This window comes from Natator depressus, chromosome 8, assembly GCF_965152275.1.
Source record: "Natator depressus isolate rNatDep1 chromosome 8, rNatDep2.hap1, whole genome shotgun sequence".
NCBI classification, from domain to species: Eukaryota; Metazoa; Chordata; order Testudines; family Cheloniidae; genus Natator; species Natator depressus.
This window is the reverse complement of record NC_134241.1, coordinates 54,239,621-54,265,826: the sequence shown is the minus strand read 5'-3', so window position 1 is coordinate 54,265,826 and position 26,206 is coordinate 54,239,621. Positions and strand designations below refer to the sequence as shown.

The window sequence follows — 26,206 nt, the reverse complement described above, 5'->3', positions numbered from 1 at the left end:
GTGTCACAAGCAATTCACAAACATGGGTTGTTTTTTTAAACGAAAAAGGCCACATTTTTTTAAGTGTCAAAAAAATCAAGTAGGCTGAAGAGTTCTGGTTGTGAATATATATCAGTGACATAAGGGGGGAAAACTAACAGAGTGTTCTAGTTTAAAAAACTAATAATCAAAAATTAGGATGTTCAAAGCTAAGATTGCACATTAAATATCTCCAGAAGTTCGAAAGTATGGCTCAGGATAGCTCAAACTATTGTTAGTATATCATCCATACCATCTATGGCTCTCCCAATGATATAAAACCTTACTGTTACGCACTGTACATCTTCAACCTTTGCAATACAAGCCACTCACTCTCATTCTATTTACCCATGCCTGGCACACTAATGAACACCAGCCACCCAATACCGCATGTAAGAGCCATCTACCCCAAAGATCAGTTCTAGCTCTTCCAGTTCACCTTCTCTTTGTAAGCCACCTTCCCACTATTAACCAAGAAAACACAACATTTTCACATCTTATCCTCTACATGCAATCCATAAACAACACTGGCCTGTACCTACCATTCCATTATATGCCACAAAGTCCTAATTACCCTCACCACCTTCTCTACATAGACTAGAAACCCCTGCACAGTTATTCTTTTTTATGATTTGTATTATCATAGCACCTAAGAGCACTAGTCATGAACTGGGAACCCCTTGTGGTGGGCACTGTACAAACACGACTTACTATTCTTCATAATGACAGGTTTCAGAGTAGCAGCCGTGTTAGTCTGTATTCGCAAAAAGAAAAGGAGTACTTGTGGCACCTTAGAGACTAACAAATTTATTTGAACCTTTGGGTCCAAGCCACCTCAACCTCCACACTCAATCAGATATCCACTCTGAACCTTGCCACTGTATAAATAATAGGCACAGACACGAATGTGCCTCATCTAAAGATCTCAAAGTACTTTACTGACACTAATTAAGTTCTCTTCAGACCATCTCAGTGAGGCAAGTAAATAGTATAGTATTAGTAACCCTTTTTCAGATCAATAAACTGAAGCACACAGAAATCAACGTCACAGGATCACTCAGTGAGACAGTAACAGAGCCAAACACGGAATAAAGGCGCACCGACCCCTGCTCTAACTACCGGTAGACTTACTTATACATATTGATGTTATTAACTGTTAGGGCAAGCATGGTGCTAACTCACGGAGACTATCACTTGCAGCTGCTAACAACAGGAAACAAGGAACATTATTTTAAGCTATGAAACTAAGACTGAAATGTATTGCCATGGTTGAACTGATTTGACTATTTTTCAGGCTGTGTGTGTGTTTATTTTTTGGTTGTGTAATACCAAAATGATCCAGGATATGTTCTGTGCTATATCAGATAATGTCTCTCTGTGTGTTATAAGTGACTACTAAGTCTGGTATCCTACAAATTTAGAACTATGTTTTCAGCTCAGCTAGCCTATAAAATTGCACCTAAAATTTTGCATGCTGAAAGTGGCACATAATTTTTCACATTCAAAATTTTCTACATGCAAACACCTGGATCTGTGTTGAATACATAAAACTGAAATCAGCAATTTTATAAACCGGTTCTAAAAAATTGGCTAATTAAGAAGCAAAATATAACAGGTTACCACGTGAAGAGGGGAGGATTCATGCTGCCAAGAGTAAAACACCAAGTCTGGACAATTATCTATTATCAAAAAGATGAGTTCTTGGTCAACTGTCCAGTTGACGGTACACTGAGGTATGATGTTCCAGCACCAGAGTTAGCAGTCACCAAAGAGGCAATTACTTCTAATCCATTCTGTTTTCATTGCAAGAAATTGGCAACAAGTTGATGCAAAAAAGAAGAAAGCAACCCATATTTGACCGTATCTTTCTCCTATTTAAATCAGTGACAAAACTCCCCATTGATTCCCAGTGACAAAGACTGGGGCCTTTGTGATTGCCTGGCCAGTGAAAGCCAAGCTCAGCACTTTGCACTCAAAATAGGGTTCAGAGTAGCAGCCGTGTTAGTCTGTATTTGCAAAAAGAAAAGGAGTACTTGTGGCACCTTAGAGACTAACAAATTTATTTGAGCATAAGCTTTCGTGAGCTACAGCTCACTTCATGGGTGTAATCCCTCCTCCTGTGCATGTCTGTGAATCCTACTGGTTGCCAATATCTGAAAGAAATGGGGGGGGGGGGGGAGGGCGAATAGGCAGGAATGTCAGTCAGCACTTCCACATCCAGATAGCAGGTGAGACAGACAGCCACCCTTGTAATTGATTCAACTGGCCATTATTAATTTGGTCATGATTTTGACAGATCCATGGATTTACTTATTAGCAAGGGTCAGGATGGACATTCTAGAAGTGTGGAAGGGGTTCTTCAATTAAACTGTAAAGGGCTCACAAAGCTGATTATTTTGTAAATTGTTATTTTTAATTATGTAATGTGTCAAGATGCTTCAGTAATTGGCACGGATATAATTTCTAAACAAACAAACAAACCATACCTAAATAAATCAACCAGTAGAAGGGAGGATAATATTCAAGTATGCATTGAGCCTTTTCTTTGTTTACCAAATTATTATGGCTTGCTTTTTATAACAGCAGTTTGCATTTATACATCATCTTGCATCCTGAAGAACTGTAAATTGCTTCACAGAAATACAGCCACCTCTGGGGTGCCAGGCAGCAACCCATACCACTGCAGACAGAATACTTCATAACAGTGTGGGAAAGGGAAACTTTTGGTCAAGGGCAGCACAGTGTCATGGGATCGAATATCAACGCAAAACAGATAGAAACTCTTTTAAGGACTGATTAAAAAAAAAAAAAAAACCAACACCACACAATAATCTGCATAGAACTAAATTTATCTACTTTGCAAAGATGAAGGATTAACTGGACTCTCCTAGATTTGAACATGTAATTTCACAGAGTCTAAGTATGTCAGATCTTGGCAGGCTTATTATCAGACACAACCGCTATTGAGGTTAGCACGTAAGAGCATATACATATCATACCAACCCCCTTCTCTGCCAACCTGTTTCTTTCCCTGATGAGGCTGGGAATATTGAGGTATAGACATCCAGCTCTTTCCAGCATCATCCATCTCTCACTGTCATAGGCACTAAATTCACTCATATTTAAATACATTTTCAAAGCAGTAGATTTCTGAGTGAGTCTTGGAGGTGAAGTGTGTGCAGCCAAAGGGAAGTAGGGAATAGGACAGAGTATATTTGTTCCCTAGTACTCTCAGTCAGCTGACCCTGAGGGGAAGTGTCAAGATCAGCTTGGAGGAAGAAGTTACATTCCACAATAAGAGTTATCGCTTTGTAGGGAAGAGGGAAAATGGAAAACAAGATAAAAATACAATAGTCTTATCTGGAAATCTTTAATGTTTACTTGATCAGAACTGAGACTTTAATTAGACTTTTGTTTATCTATCTCCTTAAATCATTTTAAATAATTCTTTTTAGTTTTTAAAGTTATTTCCCCAAACTAGTTTAGTAGCTATGAAAAAATTAAAACGACCATGGCCAAGCCTAATCAAAATGTAACATGGAGCCTGGAACAACCAACTCATTTGATCTTACATTTGTCCCTACCTAAGGCCCCAATTTAGCAAAGAATTTAAATACGTGCTTAAAGTTAATTATGTGCTTAACACCCAATGGAACTTAAGCCCACGCATAAGTATTTTGCTGAATTGCGTCCTAGATCCTGAAGTCAATGGAATTGAGGGAGCTCAACACCTGGTGGGATTACACCCTCTATCCACCACTATTACATCAGTTATATTATCTAACAATGATCACACTTTAAAATGGATTTTAAAGCCAACTAAGGGATTTGGATTCCTAGTTAAAAACTGAGTGTCCAAATCCTCTAGCCAGCTTTAAAATTCTCACCCTTAAACTTCTGTTTTGCGAGATGATGGGTTCCAGTGGTATTCCCCACATTAAGTACAGGGAATCTCTCTCAAACTAGTAGAATTTTTCAAGAGGAAGGAAACATTTTAATCATGGCCACTGTACAGGCTAGAAATCTAACACAGGTGCCCATTTTTATCCTGTACTCTAGTATGTAAATTTAGAGGTTAGTAGAGACAATTGTAAATGTTGTTCTTGCAATTAATTTTAAAAATAGAAAAATAAACTCATTTTATTTTAGCCCTCTAGTTACCACACAGTCAGTGTCTGCTAAATTTAGGTATGTAAAGACCTACCTGGTATATGAACACTGAAGTTCAATACAGAGAGATGCTCATGGCCACCTATAAAGTGGCACAGGGAAGATTTCTCTTCTGCCTATCTAGGAAATTATAAGTCCCCATCATTGTGGTATCTGACAACCTATCCAAGGTGAGGAGCGGAGATCAGAATGCATATACAATACCAAGAGGATCCAGGCTCTGATTAATATAAAGGATGATCCATAAAGATCTCAGGGACTGATGGTAATACAGAAAAGAATAACTATTCTGAGCCAGCTGCAGCTTGGGTTACTACAACTATTATTTTGTAGTTCCAGCAAGGTTTAATGATTATTAGTTAAACAAGATTTGCCATGATCTATACTGGCTGGTCAGCCAGGGTCAGCAATGTGTTAACTAATTTGACTTTCCATAATTGTGTTCAAACACGATAATATTTTCTAGTGAAGACAAGACGTGTTTCTGCCACTTCTGCTATATACATTATATATGTTTCTGCTAATGCCTCTCTCTGTGCATTCTTTCACCCTTGCAAGGAGAATGAACCATAAATCCACTTGTGAATACAAACTCAACCTTTTCACTGTGTGACACTTTAAAATATAGTTAACCCTGGAAAGTTCCGAAGCTGTGAACCATGGATCACTGGTGTGGTTCATGGAGCACTTACGGATGGTCCACAGAGAACTGAGAGAGTTACATAGTGCTGACCCCTCCTCATTTTTAGTTGTTGCTATAGCTAGCATCCAGGTTCTTCATTGAAAAGACAAGTCAAAACACCTATAACAGTACCTGAAAACAAGGAGGAACCAACTTTGCTGACTAACAGGGGCCACTCCTGCCTAACAGGAGAGGAAAGAGGACCATCTTCAGGGACCAGAATGATCAGCCTCTAGCCGAAGAATGTCCAGGAGAGCAAGGGAAAAAGGAACAAGGTAGCCAGACTCTAGGCAGTAGATCAGGGGTTGGCAACCTTTGAGAAGTGGCACGCCAAGTCTTCATTAATTTAAGGTTTCCTGTGCCAGTAATAAATTTTACATTTACAGGGGCCCCCCGACGGAACCTCAGACTGGCAGCGGGCTAAGTGGGCCGGCGGCCAGGACCCCGGCTGGCAGGGGGCTGGGCGGCTGGAACCCCGGACCAGCAGCGAGGTGAGCGGGGCCGGCGGCTGGTATCCCAGGCCGGCAGCAGGCTGAGTGGGACTGATGGCCGGGACCCCAGCTGGCAAGGGGCCAGCGGCCGGAACCCCAGACCAGCAGTGGGCTGAGCGGGGTGGCGGACAGAAGCCCAGACCGGCGGCAGCGGGCTGGGCGGCTCAGCCCGCTGCTGGTCTAGAGTTCTGTCCGCCTACTCCTGCCAGCTGGGGTCCCGGCTGCTGGTCCCACTCAGCCTGCTGCCGGCCGGGGCTTCTGTTCACCCAGGCAGGCAGCGGGCTGAGTGGGGTCGGCGGCTGGGACCCTGGCTGGCAGCAGCGTCCCAGTAAAAATCAGCTATTTCCATGCCAGATTTTAGCACTCCATATGTTTTATGGAAATGTGCTCATTAGTGTGAATATGATGTAACTGGAATATGCATTATGCAAAAGGTCTATTGTAAGGTATCATAACAAAGGTTATAACCTACTGAATATATTCCTCCTATTTGTATGCATGTATCGTTCTTGTATCTGAAGCTAGAAATATGAAATATAACTTTGAGGTCCTATTGTAATTATATGCAAAGTGTGGGCCATCAATGGTGGTTTAGAATCTTGATGGCTCCCATTGACTAGGACAATTGGTTGTAAATGGTTTATTTATCTGCAAGCCTTCCTGCGTACATGTGGGCCAACCGAACGAAAGCTTGTGCTCAAATAAATTGGTTAGTCCCTCAGGTGCCACAAGTACTCCTTTTCTTTTAACCGAAGAATGGAGACTAAGGGTCTTATAGTGACGTGTGACCATGTCACATGATACTGGAATCCATCTTAATTCTTGTACTTTTCCATTGATGAGGCGGGGGTAGGGACAAGCACAGACAAAAGATTCCTGCCTTGTGCCAAAGCTATAAAAGGGGGTGGAGCAGGACAAAAGGGGCTGCCAGTCATGAGAAAACCCCTGCTTACCACCTGAGATGTCTGCTGGAACTAACAAGGACTGTACCAGGGGAAAGGATTGGGCCCAGACTAGGAAGGAGTTTAATTCCAATAAGCTTCTTTCAGACATCTCTGAGGGTGAGATATTACCTGTAATCAGTTTCTTAATGTATTAGGCTTAGACTTGCGTGTTTTTGCTTTATTTTGCTTGGTGACTTACTTTGTTCTGTCTGTTATTACTTGAAACCACTTAAATCCTACTTTTTATACTTAATAAAATCACTTTTGTTTATTAATAGAATCAGAGTAAGTGATTAATACCTGGGGGAGTGAACACCTATGCATCTCTCTCTATCAGTGTTATAGAGGATGGACAATTTATGAATTTACCCTGTATAAGCTTTATACAGAGTAAAAAGGATTTATTTGGGGTTCAGGCTCCCAGAAAGGCTGAACACTGGGTGCTGGGAAAGTTCCTGTTAACTGAGAAGCCCCTGGGCTGAGTGAATCTCAGTTTCAGTGAACTGCAGAGAGGCGTGGCCCAACTTCTGGGTCTGTGCTGGAACTAACTGGAGTGTCTAACTCAGCAAGACAGGAGTTGAGGGGCGCCTGTTCCAGCAGGAGGGTTGTTCTCAGTGGTATCCCAGCTCATCAAGCGACAGTCTCGAGGGGAGTTTCTGTGACCGAATCCGTCACACAGCGCAATAGAGAATTAGGCCCTATGTCATCCAGAGTGAATACTCATCAGCTCGGACAATTATCTTTCAAATGAATGACATCCAGTACACCCACAATGGATCGATTGGAAAAAAACTGCTGGGATCAAAAATTACATGATTTTCAGGCCACTAAGTGTATTCATCAAAATGAAAATTAGCTTACAGGAAATGCAAAAAAATTGCTTCCAGCATTTCAATTCCAGACAGTGAGCACTGTACTACCAACTATGGGGCTGATTCTCCAATGCCTGGAACCTTCCTTGCTGAGTCATTTACACCTGTGCAAGCTGAGGGTAAAATGCTACCAAAGCAGAATGGTAGGTGTGACGTTGCACTCTATATGATTTTATAAAAATATGCTAATGGGCGTGAATATAATGTAACTGGAATATGCTTCATGCAAAAAGTCTCTTGTAAGGTATCATTACAAAGCTTATAATCTACGGAGTGTGGTCATCCTATTTATATAAATGTATCACTCTTGTATCTGAAACTTGAAATATGAAATATAACTCTGAGGGCCTATTGTAATTATGCAAAGTGTGGGCCATTAATGGTGGCTGGGAATCTTGATGGCTCCCATCAGCCAGGACAAATGACTGTGGATGGCTCTGTTTGCAGGCAGGCCTTCCTGTGAGTCAGGGTAGGAGGAATGAAGACTTGGAGTCTCACAGGAAATGTGACGATGTCACCTGGTACTGAAATCCATCTTAAACCTGGTGCTTTTCCATTTAGAAGGAGGGCGGACCCAGAGAGACAAAGGATTCCCGCCTTGTGCCAAAGCCATATAGGGGGTGGAACAGAACAAAGTGGGCGGCCATCATGAGAAATCCCTTAGCTACCACCTGAGCTGGAACAAGGGCTGTACCAGGGGAAAGGATTGTGCCCAGACTAGGAAGGTGTCCAGTCTGTGAAAGAAACTTACTGAAACATCTCTGAGGGTCAGATTTTATCTGTATTCAGTTTCTTACTGTATTAGACGCAGACTTGCGTGTTCTGTTTTATTTTACTTGGTAATTCACTTTGTTCTGTCTGCTATTATTTGGAACCACTTAAATCCTACTTTCTGTATTTAATAAAATCACTTTTTACTTATTAATTAACCCAGAGTATGTATTAATACCTGGGGGAGGGGGGGCAAACAGCTGTGCATATCTCTTTATCAGTGTTACAGAGGGCGAACAATTTATGAGTTTACCCTGTATAAGCTTTATACAGGGTAAAACGGATTTATTTGGGGTTTGGACCCCTTTGGGAGTTGGGCATCTGAGTGTTAAAGGCAGGAACACTTCTTAAGTTACTTTCAGCTAAGTTTGCAGCTTTGGGGCACGTAGTTCAGACCCCGGGTCTGTGTTGGAGCAGACTGGCGTGTCTGGCTCAGCAAGACAGGGTGCTGTAGTCTCAAGCTGGCAGGGAAAGCAGGGGCAGAAGTAGTCTTGGCACATCAGGTGGCAGTCCCAAGGGGGTTTCTGTGATCCAACCCATCACAGTAGGTTTTATACCCACTTTACAATCAATTGGCGAGATTTAAATGACTACACCTGGGAAAAACTAGGTCCTATGAACCCACTAGATTCAGGGCTAGGCCTAAGGGCTTTGCCAGCCATGGCAGAAAAACATATTGGAGCCGTCACTCCCAGACAACAATGGAGCAAAAAGAAAAAAGCAGTGTGGCACCCCCTCGCCCAAAAGCTGGCATACAGGGCAACTTCCCAACTCACCTGCCCCCAAAACTAGCCCTGACCAGATCAACCCTTCTTGTGAAGCTAGTAGGTAGCAGAAGCCTTCAAGTCATTAAAGAATTCCCCAGCATGATTGTAAAATGCCAAAGGAAATACAGTATATATTCCCTACACAAAACTATGCTACCAGAACATTAAGGTTGCATAGTTAAGAGCTCTAAATCAGGAAATACCAAAGTTAAGAATGAACATGCAACCTTAACACTACCACTTGTTCACATTTATGTGACAGAGACTACAGTTACATGGGCATGCACTGTGTCTCAGTGTACACAATATAATAGGATATACTTTTCCTGCATGTGTAGCACCTCGTACTACTGTATAAGGAGTTTCACTTGCCAGGACTTTGAAACAATGCTGCTTGCAAAAACAACACACACACACACAAAAGGGGGAAACAACACTGGTAAACTTCATAATCTGGAATGGTTTCTCTAGAAACACTGGATTATTCTAGTCTATGCACTTTAGGAGGTACCCAGGATGAACTCCCTCTCCTGTGAGCCATATAAACTATGCAACTTACAAGGTCTGTAGCCCTTTCTACAGCTCCAGGTGTCCCCACCTCTTCAGAGAAGTCTCTCTCACTACTTTTTACTACCTAATTGGCAATGCATGCATGCATTTACAGCAAATCCTCTCTCAGCTGCAGCCTTTACAAGCTTTAAAGACAGATCTAAAGTGCATGATCTGTACATGATTTTCTAAGGCTCATAATTGGGTCAAATCAAAGCCAAAAGCTCTAAAGCACTTCCCCACAATTAGGGCTATTTCCATGTCAGATTTTAGCACACAGCCCCCAGCCTCTTAGGCTGTAGAGCTGTTCAAAAGAAGGGAGCAAAAAAAAAAAAAAAAAAAAAAATAATAATAATAAAAAAATTCTCTCTCCTTATATTCACAAATGGATTAAATGTTTTGCTCAAACTTCCCCAAAAAACTTTCTTTGACTAGAGTCCAAAGGCCTGATTCTCCTCTCATTTGCACCATTTAAAAAGTTTGTTTATACTTTGCAGACTTTTAGCAGATACAAAGAAAAGTCATTGTTACATTTCAGTTTGATGATAGGTAACTCAATTGACAACAGTGGAGCTCCTCTCAATTTACATTGCTGGGAGACCAGTATCCACCTCCATGTCAGGAAAAATCCAACTACCCCAAAATTAGTATTTTCTGGAATATGATGGCTGAATGAAAACAGGAGGCTAATATAACCTGGAAACCTTTACATCACTATAATAGTGGTCGCCACGACACCACTGTTACATCACAACACAAAGCAAAAACGAACACGCTGTCACGGACATGCTCCACTCTCAGTAATTTCTTCATAAAAAACAATTGTTTTCAAAAGAGGATAAAATATTTTTCTCATAAAAAAGTCAGCAGTTTTGTGAAACTCCAAACTGATTGACAGATTTTCCTTTTTAAATGTCTTTGGTCAAATTAGTGGATTTCAGCTCTTGTGAGATATTGATATAACTGGAGTGACACCTCGGCTAGACGTCACAAACAGAATCACACCTTACAGGGACTTACAGATTCTTCAGCTTTTTGTTTCAGTCAAATCTAAGTGAGCCAGGAATTACATACACATGCACCATCTTGTTTGCTTTTCATTCTCAGGTTAAAAAAAAAAAAACTTTTATAGTCATATTTGTTAGTGTTTCTTAGTTGTGCTACCTGTTGTCTTTTGGGAGAAGTTTAAAAAATAAATCCAGCATTTAAACATCTCCATCCTCCCGCCTTAGTTTCATTTGGTTCTTGCTCTCCCTTTTCATCTGATGTTCTGTAGCACAAATCTCTGCTACTTACTAGGCATCTTTGTTATCTTCAGTTATGAGCCCCACCCTTTCCCTCAGTGTCTCTCTTCCAGATAGTCTTCCCTCCCTTTCTGATTTATCCTCTTTCATTTTTTAGGCATTGATGCTTAGCCCCCACTGCTTTCTGTTTTGCAGCAATGTTTTAGCCTACTCTGTACACACATGCTTTTAGTTTCCCTATTGCTCAGTATGCTTCTTGTGCATGCATTTGGACCAGGTTACAATCTGGTTTTATATAGTGCCTTTCATACCCTGGATATCCCAAAGCACTTTATAAAACAAAGTACTAGATACTGCAGGCCAGATCCTCAGGACTGTCCCTTCTGCCACCAGCACAACTCGGGGAAGAACAGCACAAACATGGCTCTAAGTCCTTGTAGCGCCCTGATCCTTGAACGGCCAGGCTGGTGCCAATGAGCGATGCAGAGTGGCCTCAGGGCTGCTCTTAGTTGTGCTGGCTGCAACAGCCTCCAGGGGGCATTCCAACAGCCATGGACTGCAGAAGTACAGCAATGCTCTGGCTATACCCCCTTTTCTCCTAGTTATACCCCATACATGTTGGGCTGTGAGGGAATGGCCAGTTTTAGGGCACTGGAGGATTCCTCTGTGCAGTGGGAGGACTGAGCTGATGTCATAAACCAGCTTTAAGTCTGCTTTGTGCTGCCAGAGTAGCAAGCAGATTTAACCAGACCAAGGATTTAGCCCTAGATGTGCAGTGACTGTTCAGACTTTGGAACCGCGCAAGGCTTTAACAAATTTCCTGAACTTCTGGGTCTCTTGTTCTTTGCGATAAGGTTCTTTTTCTCTCAAAAATCTAATAACCTAAAAATTGCTCAGATTTTTAGAGAGCATTTCCGCAGAAAACAACAAGAGAGCCAACAGTCCACCAACCCTCTCCTCATCTCATTACTGACCCAAGAAGGAATAGCCAGGTGTGTATTTCTAGGAGAAGAGAGAGAAAGGGAACTTTACTCATTTCTCCTCCTCCTCCTTCCTTTCTGAGGAAGAACTGGGTTCTCCATCCTCTCCCCCGCCCCACTAAAGCAAGGTAAGCTATCACTAAGGCATCCACACCAGACTTCCTCCTCCATCTCAAAAGAACATCCTATTGTCGAGTCCGACACAAATATATTGTAATATTAAAAGACATCTTCATGGGATAGCATACTACTGAAAAAGAAAAAGCTTTCTCGTGGTGAAGCAAGCAGTTCCTCCTTTTACTTGCAAAGTTGAGTTCGGGGGGAGAGGGGGAGCTTATTCATGGTTTGAGACCCAAACCGGCCTCTGATACAAGTACCCATTTAAAGAGTAACTTCCAACATACTGTTTCTTTCTCTGTACACCTCCTCTGGGATTTTTTCCTCCTCATTCAAGTAATGATTAATACTCCAATCAGCAGCAAGGACAAACACATTCGCAGTGGTGAAAACCACGGCAAAGAAATCGTTAAAATCTTTGAAAAGTCCTCATCTTCCTTAATTGCTCCCCTAATTCCCTGGTAGTCTAGCAGACCTACCAATTCCCTAGTGAGCTTCTTGCTTTTTGATAAACTTACAAAGCTGGCAGGGGGTTGGGGTGGGGTGTGTCTTTGGCTGTTTGCTTCTAAAACACCCTTCTAATTTCCATTTTATATGCCATACTTTATATTCTTTTTTATTGGCTTTCCTCAGGTTTGATTTCCATTTTCTAAAGGATTATTCAGTTTGAATAACCTTGTGAAACTTCCTACTTAATTATAATGTTTTTCTTCTTGCCCTCCCGCTTCCCATTTTCACTTGGGGTATGCATGCCTTCTATGACTGTTATGGTATGGTTACGTAGCATCCATGCTGACTAAGGATTTTGATTTCCTTAATTTTGATTTTAGGGTCTTTTTGACTAGCCTCATTTTTTCTTTAATTCCCCTTTCTAAAATTTAGCATAACAGTGCTAGTTTTATTACAATTATTCCCCAAAGGATGCTGAACTTAGTAATTACATCGTGGGCTCCCTTATTCAGTGGCACTATCAGTACCTTTCACTCTATCTGGGGCCTCTCTCTGCTCTTGAATAGACTTTTGCCAGTTAGCTCTGTCTTTATACCTTAACTAGTTCAAAGCAAAAGGACTTTGCCCCTCCCACCCATTCAACTGCAATCAGTTGGCTTGTCTTTAGTTTGACTCATTCACTTTGAAGACACACAGATTTCAAAAGAGGTCCATTCAATAATTTAGTTTTATTACTTCTAAAGAGACTAGTTCCAGAGATTAGTTTTATTAGCTGCCCCTAGAACAGCTACTGCCCTAAGAATTAGTTAATAGCTTCTAAAATATCTATTTCAAAGATCAAGATTTAAGTCCCGAAATTAACTCTGCATCTTAGGTTCAAAAGGTTTAATTACAGCATTAAAGTATCATCTTGTGAATTGTGTAGGTGTAGGGACCAGCCCAGAACCACAAAGCAAAGCTGAGCCATATGCTACCGCCACCTTCTTGTCCCCTAAGACAGCCGGAATCAACCCTTCAATAATAGGGAGCAACTGATAATCAACCATTACATTATTTTGTGGTTTCTATTATAGTTAAGAGAGACCACACAGGTTGAACTCTTCCATGGGATGTTCCAACAGGAAGGCCAACCATTCAGAAATCCAGCATTTTGAGAGTTCTGCCAGGTGACAATCTTAGAAAAATAAGAGGGCTTCAAAATATCAGGGAACCCATAACACTGCAGTTAGATTCCATAACTTCCTCCCCAGGTCACCCCACATTCTTAAAATGGACCTGGAGAAGGCACTCACAGCCTGTGAATCAGAATGAGCACCCTAAACCCAATTCTGTTCTCAGTTACAATTATGTAAATCCACTGAAGTCAATGGAGTCTCACTGGTGTAACTGAAAGCAGGATTTAGGGCTCAGTCCAACTACCCTTGAAGTCAACAGAAAGGCTCTAATATTCCAGCTGGTTTGGGACCTCACCCTTTCTTTTTCTTGGAGTTCAACCAGAAGCAGCATCTTCTTCTGCTTCACTGGAACAAAGTGGACAACATTAAAGTGAAGTAAGAATTCATTACTTATCAGCATGCCCCTTTGGATCTATTTTGCAGCATTTATTCTACCCCATTTCACCCCATCCTGTATAACTTTATTACCTCCTTGTAGCCCTGCTCCAGAGCTGAACACAACATTATGCACCATTATATCAGAGCTCCCCATTCTTTACAATTTTCTTTTGAGCACTGCTCCTTGCTCTCCCCTTCAAATCTGAACAATGGAACTAAAAAGACATACAGAACAAACAACATTTAAATTAATATACTGCTCTCTACAACCACATAACTCTGTTTTATCTGCTGTTCATTTCCTAACTGAAACTTCAGGGCTTTATTGATCATCATGATTCTGAACAAAACTATAGATCTATTAAATTAGACTTGGCAAAAAGGGCAAAGCAATAACAATTTGTCACCTCCAGTTGATTTACCTCCTCCATCTCTAAAGTATCCCATATTCGGGTATAGTGGTCCATACATCAGTGCCGTGTACTCTCCAGCTTAGTGGGAGCTTTGGTTCTAGATGCTGCTTGTGCAGTCTTCTATTAAATCTCTGCAGAACCAGATACTTGTAGGAGGAATTCTGTATCTGTGTGAAAGAAATAAGGGAGAGGTGTTTTAAATACAAACAGTAACGTGTTTCCTTATATGTTCTCATGGTCTCTTTCTTATGAGATTAATCCATTGAATATAGTCATTGTATAGATAAGGAGGCAGGCACATGTAATATTTGTTAGTTACATAGAAAGCCACTGGTCAGAGTGGATGGCATAGTGGAGTAAGCCTCAAATCTCCCTTTCCAACCCTCCCAATTCCCCTCTTTCTCTGTCATTGTTGAAGGAACCATTAACTGCTTTGCCACTAGGGCCTGCAACCTGGGTGTCATATCAGACTCCTCCCTCTTGTTTGCACCGCACATGCAAGCTGTGTCCACATCGTGCGGCTTTTTCCTCCATAAGGGTATGTCTAGATTAGGAAAACAGGTTGGGAACACATTTTCAAACAAGATCCGGTCTAGACTAGGAAGGTAGGTTGAACACCTATCAAGTCCAGCCTTCTCTTTCTGTCCACACTGCTAGAACTCCTACCCAGGCCCTTGTCTCCCATCTCGACTACTGCAAACTCCTCCTCTCTGGCCTCCCTAGCACCAGACATCACCCCTCCTCCAGTCCATTCAAAATGCAGCTGCTAAAATGGTCTTCCTTGATCATTGTTCTGAACACATCCCCTCTCTGAATCCCTCCACTGGCTACCATTTTCTGCTGCACTGAATTCAATCGTCGAGTATTCACCTATAAGGCCTTCACAACTCTGCTCCTCCCTACTGATTCGCTCTTTTTGAGACCTCCGACCCCTGTAGCCTAATCCACTCTACCAATGATGCCAGGCTTGATCTTCTTCTCCAACCATTATATTCATAGTTTCTTCTCTGTCACCATTATGCATGGAACACCTACTTTGAACTAGCTGATAAAACCACTGTCCTTCCTTCTTCAGATCTCTCTTCAAGATCTACTTCTATTGTGATGCCTACAAGAGATCACCAATTCATAATGGCTAGGTAAAGGGCCAGTGGGGACTGCTAATGTTTATTTCTGTTAAAAACAAAAGTTGAAATGACTTAGAACAATCGAGTTATGCATCTAGCCTATCTAAATGCATGTTCTCATTTCTGTTACTTTGTTTCTCTGTCCCACATCCCTCCTGGTTGCTACACACCCTTGCCACATCTTGACTTTCATTAGATTGAAAGTGCTTTGGGACAGGGGTTGTGTCTTCCTATGTATTTGTAAAGCTTCTAGCACAATGAGGTCCCAATTCTGACTAGCACTGATAATAATAATAATAATAATAATAAACAACATGGGTCCACAGGGTCAAATACCATCAACTCAATCTTTTGCCCTTCTGACTTAGGCTAACTGAATATTATGCAGTCCAATGAATTTGGATCCTTGGATGAGACTTCACAAACTCTGGTCCCATCTGCTTGGCGAAGCTATTAACAGATCCAATTGTACTTTTGGGAAGAGTATGCCTAAGTGTTCTTAGCTAAAACTTTCCTTCTTGTCACTTGTGCTCTTTGCTGTTTGGCAGCTGCATTACAGTCCTGTAGTAAGTATGTACACAGGACCAAATCTGGTTCATCTTTAGTACACAAGTACTCCTATGGACTTCAGCAGAATTACTTGCAAGTGACAAGTTTTGAACCATGGTTTGTAAACATGTTAGGGTCCTTTCAGATTAAGTTGTTTATTATTATTGACACATTTGTGTTCGGATGCCAAAATATTCATTTGAGGATGTTAGTTTCTATTTCCAGCCATATGACATCTATTTTTAATTCCACATTAAATAAAGACACACAGAAACAAAAGACAGGAAGGTGCACAATGCTAGAGGCACCGTACAATTACAGGAAGTTGACCATGCTTTGAACGTTCACCTTATTCCTGAACAGTTGAACCGTCCTTAAGATCCAGCCAAAGACCAAAAAGCAAAACTAAACCCAAAAGGAAACATTGTAGAGGGAAATCCTTCTGTGTTCAGATACCATGATGATGGGAGATGTTAGAGAGAACCCAAATTTGGAATAGTAGGTAGCACAAAAGAAAATGAGATGTATAATGATATAATAAAAATAGAAAGAGGACTGAGGGATAGCTACACATACAAACATAACAGGAACATCAAGAATAATTGTTTGCCTGGGAATAAAATTAAAAATCATAAAATACCCTAATGTATTATAAGAACATTTGTCTACTAAAAACGACAATGGCAAGTACCTATGTTAGGTATTTCCAGGGTGCCCTTTACTGTAATAGACGAGCACAGAAATGGAACATTTCAGGCAGCTGAAGCCGCAAAGTGATCTGGTGAGGAATGCCCTTTGCATTTAAAACATTTATTCAAAAATAACAATTATAAACCCCACCAGTATTAGCAAAAGGTTAAAAAAACATATCACACAGCATGAGAGAATCTACAGTGTTTTGTGTTGATTTTTACAAGCAGCGGCTGGCCAACTAGGAGAGCACTAGCTAGCAAATCAACCCTATTCTCAGGGCTGAGGAGACATTACTAAAGATATGAGATGAAATCTGGAAATTTTATATGCAAACAGAACTCCAGCTGAAGTCAATGAAAGTTTTGCCTGAGTAAAAACATGGAGTACCAACTTCAGAATCAGGCCCATGCTGAATGATGCTGTATCACAAACACACACACGGAAGACTAAAAGCAAAATCCTGATTATTTTTTTTCTCCAGGGGTCAAGTAGAAAAGTACCAGACAAATGGAGAATGAAATATTAGTGTTAGGAGAATATTATAAACAATAAACTCTTTGCCACAAAATATCATTGTGGCCAAGAGCTCAGTAGGATTCAAAAAAAGGATTAGTCATTTATGTGGACAATGAGAACATGCACGGTTACATTAAAGAGGATTTTTTTTTAAATAAGTAGTAAATAAACCCTCCTGCTTCAGGGCATGTGCAAACCACTATCTGACAGTAGTTAGGAAGAAACTTTTCCAGGAGCAGGTTATTCCATAACTTTCGGCTACTGTTTTTTTGCACCTTCCTCTGAAGCAGCCGACTGTCAAACCCTAAATACTGCACCGCTTGTCTGATCTGGTGTAGCCCTTCTATAATTCTGGATGAAAAAAATTCTGACAAGACTACAGAAAAAAGGGACTTGGTGGTGGGAGGGATAGCTCACTGGTTTGAACACTGGCCTGCTAAACCCAAGGTTGTGAGTTCAATCCTTGAGGGGGCCATTTAGGGATCTGGGGCAAAAACTGGGGATTGGTCCTGCTTTGAGCAGGGGGTTGGACTAGATGACCTCCTGAGGTCCCTTCCAACTCTTATATTCTGTGATTCTGTGGTGTTCTTTAAAAGTGAAGTAACATTAAAAATGAAATTAATACAAAATCTTTCTGCTGACGTAGAAATGTCTGAGTCACTTGCAGGGATAATAGATATGCTCTTGCCAGATCCTGGTGGCCAAAATGCATTAAAATAAACTATTATTCCAGTAGGATAATGGTAGGTGTTCCATGCTGCTATATAGGAGGCACATGATTTTCTCCCCTTTTTTAGTACTGGTGAGCAGACCCAGACTGGAAGCCTTGGAGGCGTTAAGTCCTCAAGTCACAGAAAAGATACACAGCATACACTGATGCAATGCAAGCTTCGCCATAATGCCTTGCCAATATGCCTCAACTCTTACCTGAAACTGCCACCTTGAAGAGGACAGTTCAGTCCCTAAACCCTCTGCTGAGGCTGCCAATAAAAGTGCCAGATAGTATTACCTGTAGCGATGGGTTTTGTGATGTGGACATCTGTCCACTGAGGACTGGAATTAAACCACCAAATCCATTTCATGCTGGCCACCAAACTGCCATCATGTGGTAACAGCTTTCGGTCATTGAGGAGTTATTCTGGATTAAAACCAGGAAGCTAGAGGTGAAGAGGCACTGTATCCCACCGTAAACACCATTCAGTTACTTTTTATGGTTTGTTTTCTTAAGCTTTATTTGGGGAGCAAGGGAGAAGCAAAGAAATCACTGCACTTTTTTGCTTTAAAAGTTGGTTTAGACACACAGTACACCAGGACCAGATGTGCATTTATCGCTATAACGTAGCCTGATGTGTAAGTCAATAATTTGGCAACCTCCTTAGAGAAGGAATTTGCTTATTTTTTGTTCCACTAGCTGATCCAAAACCATTTCCAAAGTTGCACAATCCTTCTCCAACTTAGTCTCTCTGTTGAGAAGCAATACTCAAAACAGAGATTTGTGGGGGGAGGAGGGCAGAAGCAGGTCTCTTCTGGTTACGTGGTTAAGTGCTAAAAAGCAAGAGTTTAGAAGAGAGAAAACACTCTGCTTGCTTTCTGAGGCAGGTTTCCTCTCTTTTCCAAGGGGACTCCAGTCTTCATACATTCCTCCCTTTCCCCCCCATGATAGTATTTGGCAGGAGCTTTTAATTAAAAAACAGCCAGACTGCGTTTGTGCTACCCCAATGAACCTCTCTTGGGAAACGATGTTCTTTGCTCAGCAATTCCTGCTCAGAGCGCTGAGTGCCAACAAAAGGAAAACAGCTGGAATGACTTCCTATCCTTCCTATTCTCCATTCAGGCCTGGTGGCCTCGTAACAATTATTTTTTTATTTTTTAAGACCGGGGCTAAAATAACAAGGATTCATTCAGGCTTTAAAGAAAGACATGATGCCTTTTGTAAAACATTATTTATGGCTCATTTCTTAAATAAATGCATTAAAAGTCTAATGCTAATACAGATCTAATAGATTAAGGGCCTGATTCAGCTGCCCTGAAGGCAGTAAGGTTCCTGTCAACTTCAAGGGGAATTGGATTGTGTGTTTAATGACAGACTAATCGATTAATAAACTGGATCATATATTTGTTTGTATATGAACAGCACCTAGAACCAAACCTGACTGGAACCTCTAGGCACTACTGTAAAGTAAAAATTAAACAATAATGTCATGTGACTGGCCTATGCACTATGTCATCACCGACTTGCAAATCTGTGCTGCAGAGATGCAAATATATATAATTACTAATTAAAATTTGCATCAGACAAAACACAAATAAATGATGGGTGCCATGTTGTCAAATTTCACAATTTTATTACATGTGTTATGACATCTCATGTTTTCCTAAAAGCCCCAGCTGGAGTTATTACCTGAAAAATCATAAGGGGGGGGGGGGGAGGCGGCAAAGAGAGAGAAAATTCTAGACCTCATAATTGTGGAGAAAAGTTTGAAAACATGAACGCTGAAGACTCCCACACCAGAAGGCAAACATATATTATTTTTAAAACCACATGATTTTTAAGGCAATCATGTGAGTCAAAATCCTTTTGGGGAAGAAAAGTAAGAGAGGTTCCACTGCACAGTGATCGGGGTCTTCTACAGACCCTCAGAATCCAATTTGGACATGGATAGAGACCTCTTTCATATTTTTAATGAAATAAATAATACTGGGAGTTGTGTGATTATGGGAAAATTTTATTTCCCAGATATAGATTGGAGGACAAGTGCTACTAATAATAGTAGGGCCCAGATAGAAATCCGACAGATTTCTTCACCAGTCGCTGAACCAACAAGAGGTGATGCCATTTTAGATTTAGTATTGGTAAGAAGCGACCAAGGACCTCAAAGAAGAGCTGGTTGTATCAGACAATCTTGCTTCAAGTGATCATGACTTAGTTCAGTTTAAACTAAATGGAAGAACAAACAAAAATATGTCTGCAACTAAGGTCCTTAACTTAAGAACAGCCAGACTGAGTCAGACCAGAGGTCCATCTAGCCCAGTATCCTGTCTTCTGACAGTGGCCAATGCCACATGCTTCAAAGGGAATGAACAGAACAGGCAGTCACTGAGTGATCCATACCCTGATGTCCACGCCTAGTCTCTGTTTGCCAGAAGCTAGAGACACGCAGAGCATGGGGGTGCATCCTTGACCATCTTGGCTAATAACCATTGAACTTGATCTTTAAAAAACTAAGGGAATTAGCTAGGGAAGGGGACTAAACGGAAGAGCTCAAGCATCTGAATGTGAAGGAGGCTTGGAATTATGGTATGTCAAAGCTGAAGAAACTATCTGAAGCCTGCATCCCAAGAAAGGCGGAAAATTCAAAGGGAAGGGGTGCAGACCAAACTGGATTAACAAGCATCTCAGATAGGTTATTAAGAGAAAGAAATGAAAGCGGGGATGGATCAGCAAGGAAAGCTACTTCTTGGAGGTCAGAAAGCGTAGAGAAAAAATGAGAATTTCCAAAAGCCAAGCAGAGCTGGACCTTGCAAAGGAAATAGAAACCAATAGTAAAAGGTTTTTTAAACATAAAAAGAAAAAAACAAAACAGGGAAAGAAAAAGTGGGATGACTAAACACTGAGGATGGGGTGGAGATTAACGATAATGTAGGTATGGTGCAACACCTAAATGAATTTTTTGCCTAAGTTTTTAATAAGAGTAATGAGGAGTTTGGGGACAGTGGCAGGGTGGCTAATGGGAACAAGGTATGGAAGCAGAAATTACAACATCCAAGGTGGGAGCCAAACTCAAACAGCTTAATGAGACCAAATCTATGGGCCCCGGATAATCTCCATCCAAGAATATTAAAGGAACTGGAACATGAAATTGCAAGCCCAACAGCAAGGATTTTTAATGAATCGGTAAACTCAAGGGTTGTGCCCTATGACTGGAGAATTGCAAATACACTATCTATATTTAAGAAAGGGGAGAAAATGATGCGGGAAACTACGGGCCTGTTAGTTTGACCTCAATGTATGCAAGGTCTTAGGAGAAATTTTGAAAAAGAGAGTAGTTACGGACATAGAGGTAAACAGTAACTGGGATAAAATACTACATGGTTTTACAAAATGTAGAACATTCCAGTCAATTTGATCTCTTTCTTTGAGAAGATAATCGATTTTTTAGCAAATAAAATGCAATAGATCTAACCTATCTGGATTTCAGTAAAGTATTTTATACAGGTCCACATAGGAAATTATTATTTAAATTGGAGAAGATGAAGATTAATACAAGAATTGAAAGGTGGGTAAGGAACTCGTTAAAGGGGATACTGCAACAGGTCATGCTTCAAGGTGACCTGTCAGGCTGGAGGCAGGCTTCTAGTGGAGTTCCTCAAGAATCAGTCTTGGGATCAATCTTATTTATCATTTCCATTCACGACCTTGGCACAAAAAGTGATAATGCGCTAATAAAATTTATGGATAGCACAAAGTTGGGAGGTATTGCCAATACAAAGGAGGACCAGAATATCATACAAGAAGATTTGATGACCTTGAAAATGGAAGTAATAGAAACAGGATGAAATTTATTTAGTGCAAAGTCATGCCTTTAGGGACTAACAACAAGAATTTTTGCTATACGACGGAGATGTATCAGTTGGAAGCAACAGAGGAGGAGAAAGATCTGGCTGTATTGGTCAATCACAGGATGACTATGAGCCGCCAATGTGATGTGGCCATGAAAAAGGCTAATGCAATCCTAGGATGCATCAGGCAAGGTATTTCCAGTAGAAATAGGGAAGTGGTATTACCATTACAGAAGATACTAGTAAGACCTCATCAGGAACACTGCAGGCAATTCTGATTTCCCACATTTAAGAAAAATTAATTCAAAGTGGAACAGATACAGAGAAAGGCTACTAGGATGATCAGAGGAATGGAAAACCCACCTTATGAGGGGAGGCTTAAGAAGCTTGACTTGTTTAGCCTAACAAAACAAAAGTTGAAGGGAGATATGATTGCTTTTGAAATACCTCAGAGGCGTTATTTAAGTTAAGATCCAATATTGGCACAAGAACAAATGGATATAAACTGTCAGTCAGCAAATTTAGGTTTGAAGTTAAACTAAAGTTTCTAACCATTGGAGGTGTGAAGTTCTGGAACAACCTTCCAAGGAGAGTAGTGGGAGCAAAAAATCTAACTAGTTTCAAGACTGAGCTTGATAATAATATAATGAGATTGCCTACCATGACATATGACCCATCTGCGACTGCTATTAGTAAATATCTTCAACAGCTGGAGATGGGACGCTAGATGGAGAGGGCTCAGAGTTACTACAGAAAATTCTTTCCCAGGTCTATGACTCTGTGCTCAGGGTCTAACTGACTGCCATTTTTGGGATTGGGAATTTTTCCCCAGATCAGATCTGCAGTGACCCTTGTGTTCTTTTTTTTGGCCTTCCTCTGCAGATTGTGGCACCATTCATTTGCTGATTTGAACTAAATTAAATGATGGATTCTCTTTAACTTGAAGTCTTTAAACCAAGATTTGAGGATTTCAGTAACTCAGCCAGAGGTTATGGGCCTATTACAGGAATGGATGGGTCAAGTAGGGTTGCCAGGTGTCCGGTTTTCAAAAGGGATCCTTGCGGCTCCAGTCAGCACTGCTGACCAGGCCGTTAAAAGTCTGGTTGACGGTGCTCCAGGGCTAAAGCAGACTATCCCTACCTGTCCTGGCACAGCAGTGCACCCCGGAAGCAGCCAGCAGGTTTGGCTGCTAGGCGGGGAGGCCACAGGGCTCCGTGCGCTGCCCCCACCCCCAGCACCAGCTCCACACTCCCCTTGGCCATGGTTCCTGGCCAATGGGAGCTGGGGCGGTGGTGTCTACGTGTGAGAGCAGTGCGTGGGGCCTCCTGGGCAGCCCACCTAGGAGCTGGACCTGCTTGCTGCTTCCAGGATGCAGCACGGAGCCAGGACAGGCAGGGAGCCTGCCTCAGCCCCGCTGCGCCGCTGACTGGGAGCCGCCCGAGGTAAGCCTGCACCCCAACCCCCAACCCCAGCCCTGACCTCCTCCCCAACCCAGAGCCTCCTCCTGTACCCCAACCCCCGCCCCAGCCAAGAGCATCCTCCCACACCCTGAACCCCTCATCCCCACCATCACCCCAGAGCCCGCACCCCCAGCGCACAGCCCATACCCTCTTCTGCACCCTAACCCCCTGACTCAACTCAGAGCCCCCTCCCGCACTCCGAATCCCTCGGCCCCATCCCCCCCAGCCTGGAACACCCTCCTACACCCCAAACCCTTCATCCCCGGTCCCACCCCAGAGCCTGCAACCCCTCAAAGATCCCAGTGTAGTGAGCAGGGTGGGGGTGCCTCGGAGAAGTGGCAGGGCTAAGATGTTCAGTTGTGTGTGATTAAAATTTGGCAACCCTAGGATCAAGTTCTGTGGCCTGCGATGTGCAGGAATAGGAGTTGAGAGTCATGCTGTCAGAGGTTTTCCCTCAGGTCTAAATGGAAAAACAGAGGGCTGCGTATAGTTTGATGGAGCCGAGAATGAGACAGAAACAATGAGCAGAAACACCACAGAAGCATACAGAAAAGGCAGCAAGAAAACCCCAGAGATAGCCAAGAAGGTGATCCTGAGAAAAAGCTAAGAGATAGAGCTTTTGGGAAGACTGCTTACTAGAAAGAGTCGGGGAACTGCGAGCAAAGAAACTCTCTCCTGTTGTTTGTTTCCTATAGCGTTCAGGGAAACAGGACTTTATGTACATTCTTTGTAAATAAATAGGATTGTATCAAAAAAATACTTGACTCCATCATCAATTTTTCCTACTAACAGAGACAATCTGCAAGACTCTGATTATTGGCTAAGCGCTCAGGTCAAAAGGGGTAACAATAGTGAGTACAATACAAGGGGGAAAGTGGTCTCCTGGTTAGGGCTGAGGATTGGGAATCAGGACTTTGCCACTGACCTACTGTGTGACTCTGAGAAAGTCACATGACCTTCCTGTGCCTAAATGTATCCATTATTAAAGGATGGGTAATACTTCCCCATCTCAGATGGGTACTGTGAAGCTTACTTAAGGCCAGATCATGGTTCTTCACCCACTACCCCTGCTCTGCCTCCAAACCAACCAACCTAGCAGTGCCTTTTTAAAGATCCCCTTCACGGCTGTTGTTGATTTGTGTTCAGATCCTATGCAGGAGGGAGTTTCCTTCTGTGCTCTCCACCCTTACGCACCCAGGCAGGGCTAGGCACAATTCTTATTCGTTATTTGTATTATGGTAGTGTCCAAAGGGCACAATCAAGCTCAAAGCCCCTAGGGCTAGGCACTGTACAAAGACATATGACAGCATGGCCTCTGCCCCAAAGAGCTTACCCTTAATGTTTGTAGAGTGCTCTGAAATACTAAGACAGAAGGTACAAAAGATACCAAATTTTTTTTCTTCCAAGCAACTGAATTTTCTTCCAAGCAACTTCCTACAGAACACCGCTACAGCTATTACAATTCAAACCATGTGGGTAATCTAATTTATCTATGACTCAGTGCATGATGCCTGATTCATAACAGAATAAAGCTATACACTTGCAATAAATTTAAAAGTGGATTTATATTTACTATCTATTCATGTTTATGAACATGGCTCACTTTCATGTATTTTCATTTCAATCAGTCATTTTGCTTAACCAGTTTAACTTTACTTGGCCGTGTTTCACTGTACTACAAATATAGAGATTCCATGTGAAATTTCATCCGCCAAACCCAGATGAAAGAAAAGGCCCCTCCTCAAAGGCTGCAGGGTAGGATGAGGAGAAACACTGTCAAGGGCTGGTATGGTGGATTATGGGAAAAGGCCCTTCATCAAAGACCTGCTGATGTGGATGGAGGGAAGGAAAGAGGAGAAAAACACATGCAAAATTTTAAAAATGGTCTTATCCTGCAATCCAGGTGCAAGCAGAATAGGAGCTGAAATGATGTGTCAGAGTTACAGTAATACAGAGCAGGAATATCCTCTGTCCTGTGCACGGAAAGTGATATACCATCCCTGCGCAGACTAGGAAACTGAGAGGCAGCAAAATATTCCATCTGGTGCATTCCAGACTGGTACCAAAATGGAGATGCTGTATTTCACAAATTGAGCTATCAAGCACTTGTATATAAAAAGGGAGCTAAAAGGGGCCAATTAGATGGCAGCCACATCTGTAAAAACTTTAACCCTTAACCTTAGGAAAACATAATCTAGGATCAAACAGACACACACAAGTCATTCTCCGTTGCTTTTGAAAATGCTGTTATGGATTACCCAAGGTATTATGAAGAGCTGATGAGAAACCCAGACATAGCCCTGCTGAAGCATTTGAAATCTTAAAGAAAAAGAAGTACATTCCAGTTCTTAAAGCATTTAATATATCACAGCTAGACCCTTCTCTCATACTAAGAGGAAAACAGTCATGGCTTCTTTGCAGACAGTATGAGGTGACTGTCTAGCAATTTTTTCATCAAATGTATTTTAGTTTTCCTTTGAATGGAATTTGGTTTTACAATGTACTTTTCATGCTGAAGTGTATCAACGCACCATGTACATAACACTGAATTACATACAGTTATGCACTGACTTTGTAGGGAACCACAGCAGCACAAAGCACTCCCCATAAACTCATGCACAGTCTTGGACACCACAGCTTGTTTTATTTTTACAATTAATAACACTCAGCACTTCTAAGACACCTTTCATTAGAAGATCGCAAAGCACTTCACAAACATTATTAGTGAATTAAGCTTCCTGACCCTCCTGAAAAGAAAGGAAGTATTTAAAAGATCTACTCGTTGCCAGAGGATGCTATGAAGGCCAAAGCTCTATGAGGGTTCAAAAAAGAATTAGATAAGTTCATGGAGGTTGGGTCCATCAATGGCTACTAGCCAAGATGGTCAGGGATGCAACACTATGTTCTGAGTATCCCTAAACCTCTGAATGCCAGAAGTTGGGACTGGATGATAGGGGTCAGATCACTTAACAATTGCCTTGTTCTGTTCATTCCCTTTGAAGCATCTGGCATCAGCCATTGCCAGATGACAGGATACTGGGCTAGTTGGACCAGTGGCCTGACCCAGTATGGCCATTCTTATGTTGATCTCTCAAGTACATGAAGATATCGGCCCTGCTACTTGCATAGGGGGATATGCTCCCTGCCCCACCTTTCCCTTCCATTTTGGGGGGTACAGCTTTAGCAGGCCGTGCTGCATATGTAACCCCTACTAACAATAATGAGAATTATGAATTTAAGTCACTATGCACTGCATTGTAAACAAGCCCCCAGAAGTCTG

General features: G+C 41.8%; 1 protein-coding gene across 4 annotated transcripts in view; it reads right to left on the bottom strand.

Annotated features, from left to right (window-relative positions):
- RGL1 (ral guanine nucleotide dissociation stimulator like 1) overlaps window positions 1-26,206 on the bottom strand; it is a 159,064-nt gene that overhangs the window by 111,116 nt on the left and 21,742 nt on the right. For all 4 annotated transcript variants that reach the window (XM_074961112.1, XM_074961113.1, XM_074961115.1 and 1 more), the window contains exon 2: window positions 14,031-14,188. In XM_074961112.1, coding sequence (XP_074817213.1) covers window positions 14,031-14,075 — 45 coding nt within the window. In that variant the 5' untranslated portion in view covers window positions 14,076-14,188. The remainder of the gene's footprint in view (window positions 1-14,030; window positions 14,189-26,206) is intronic.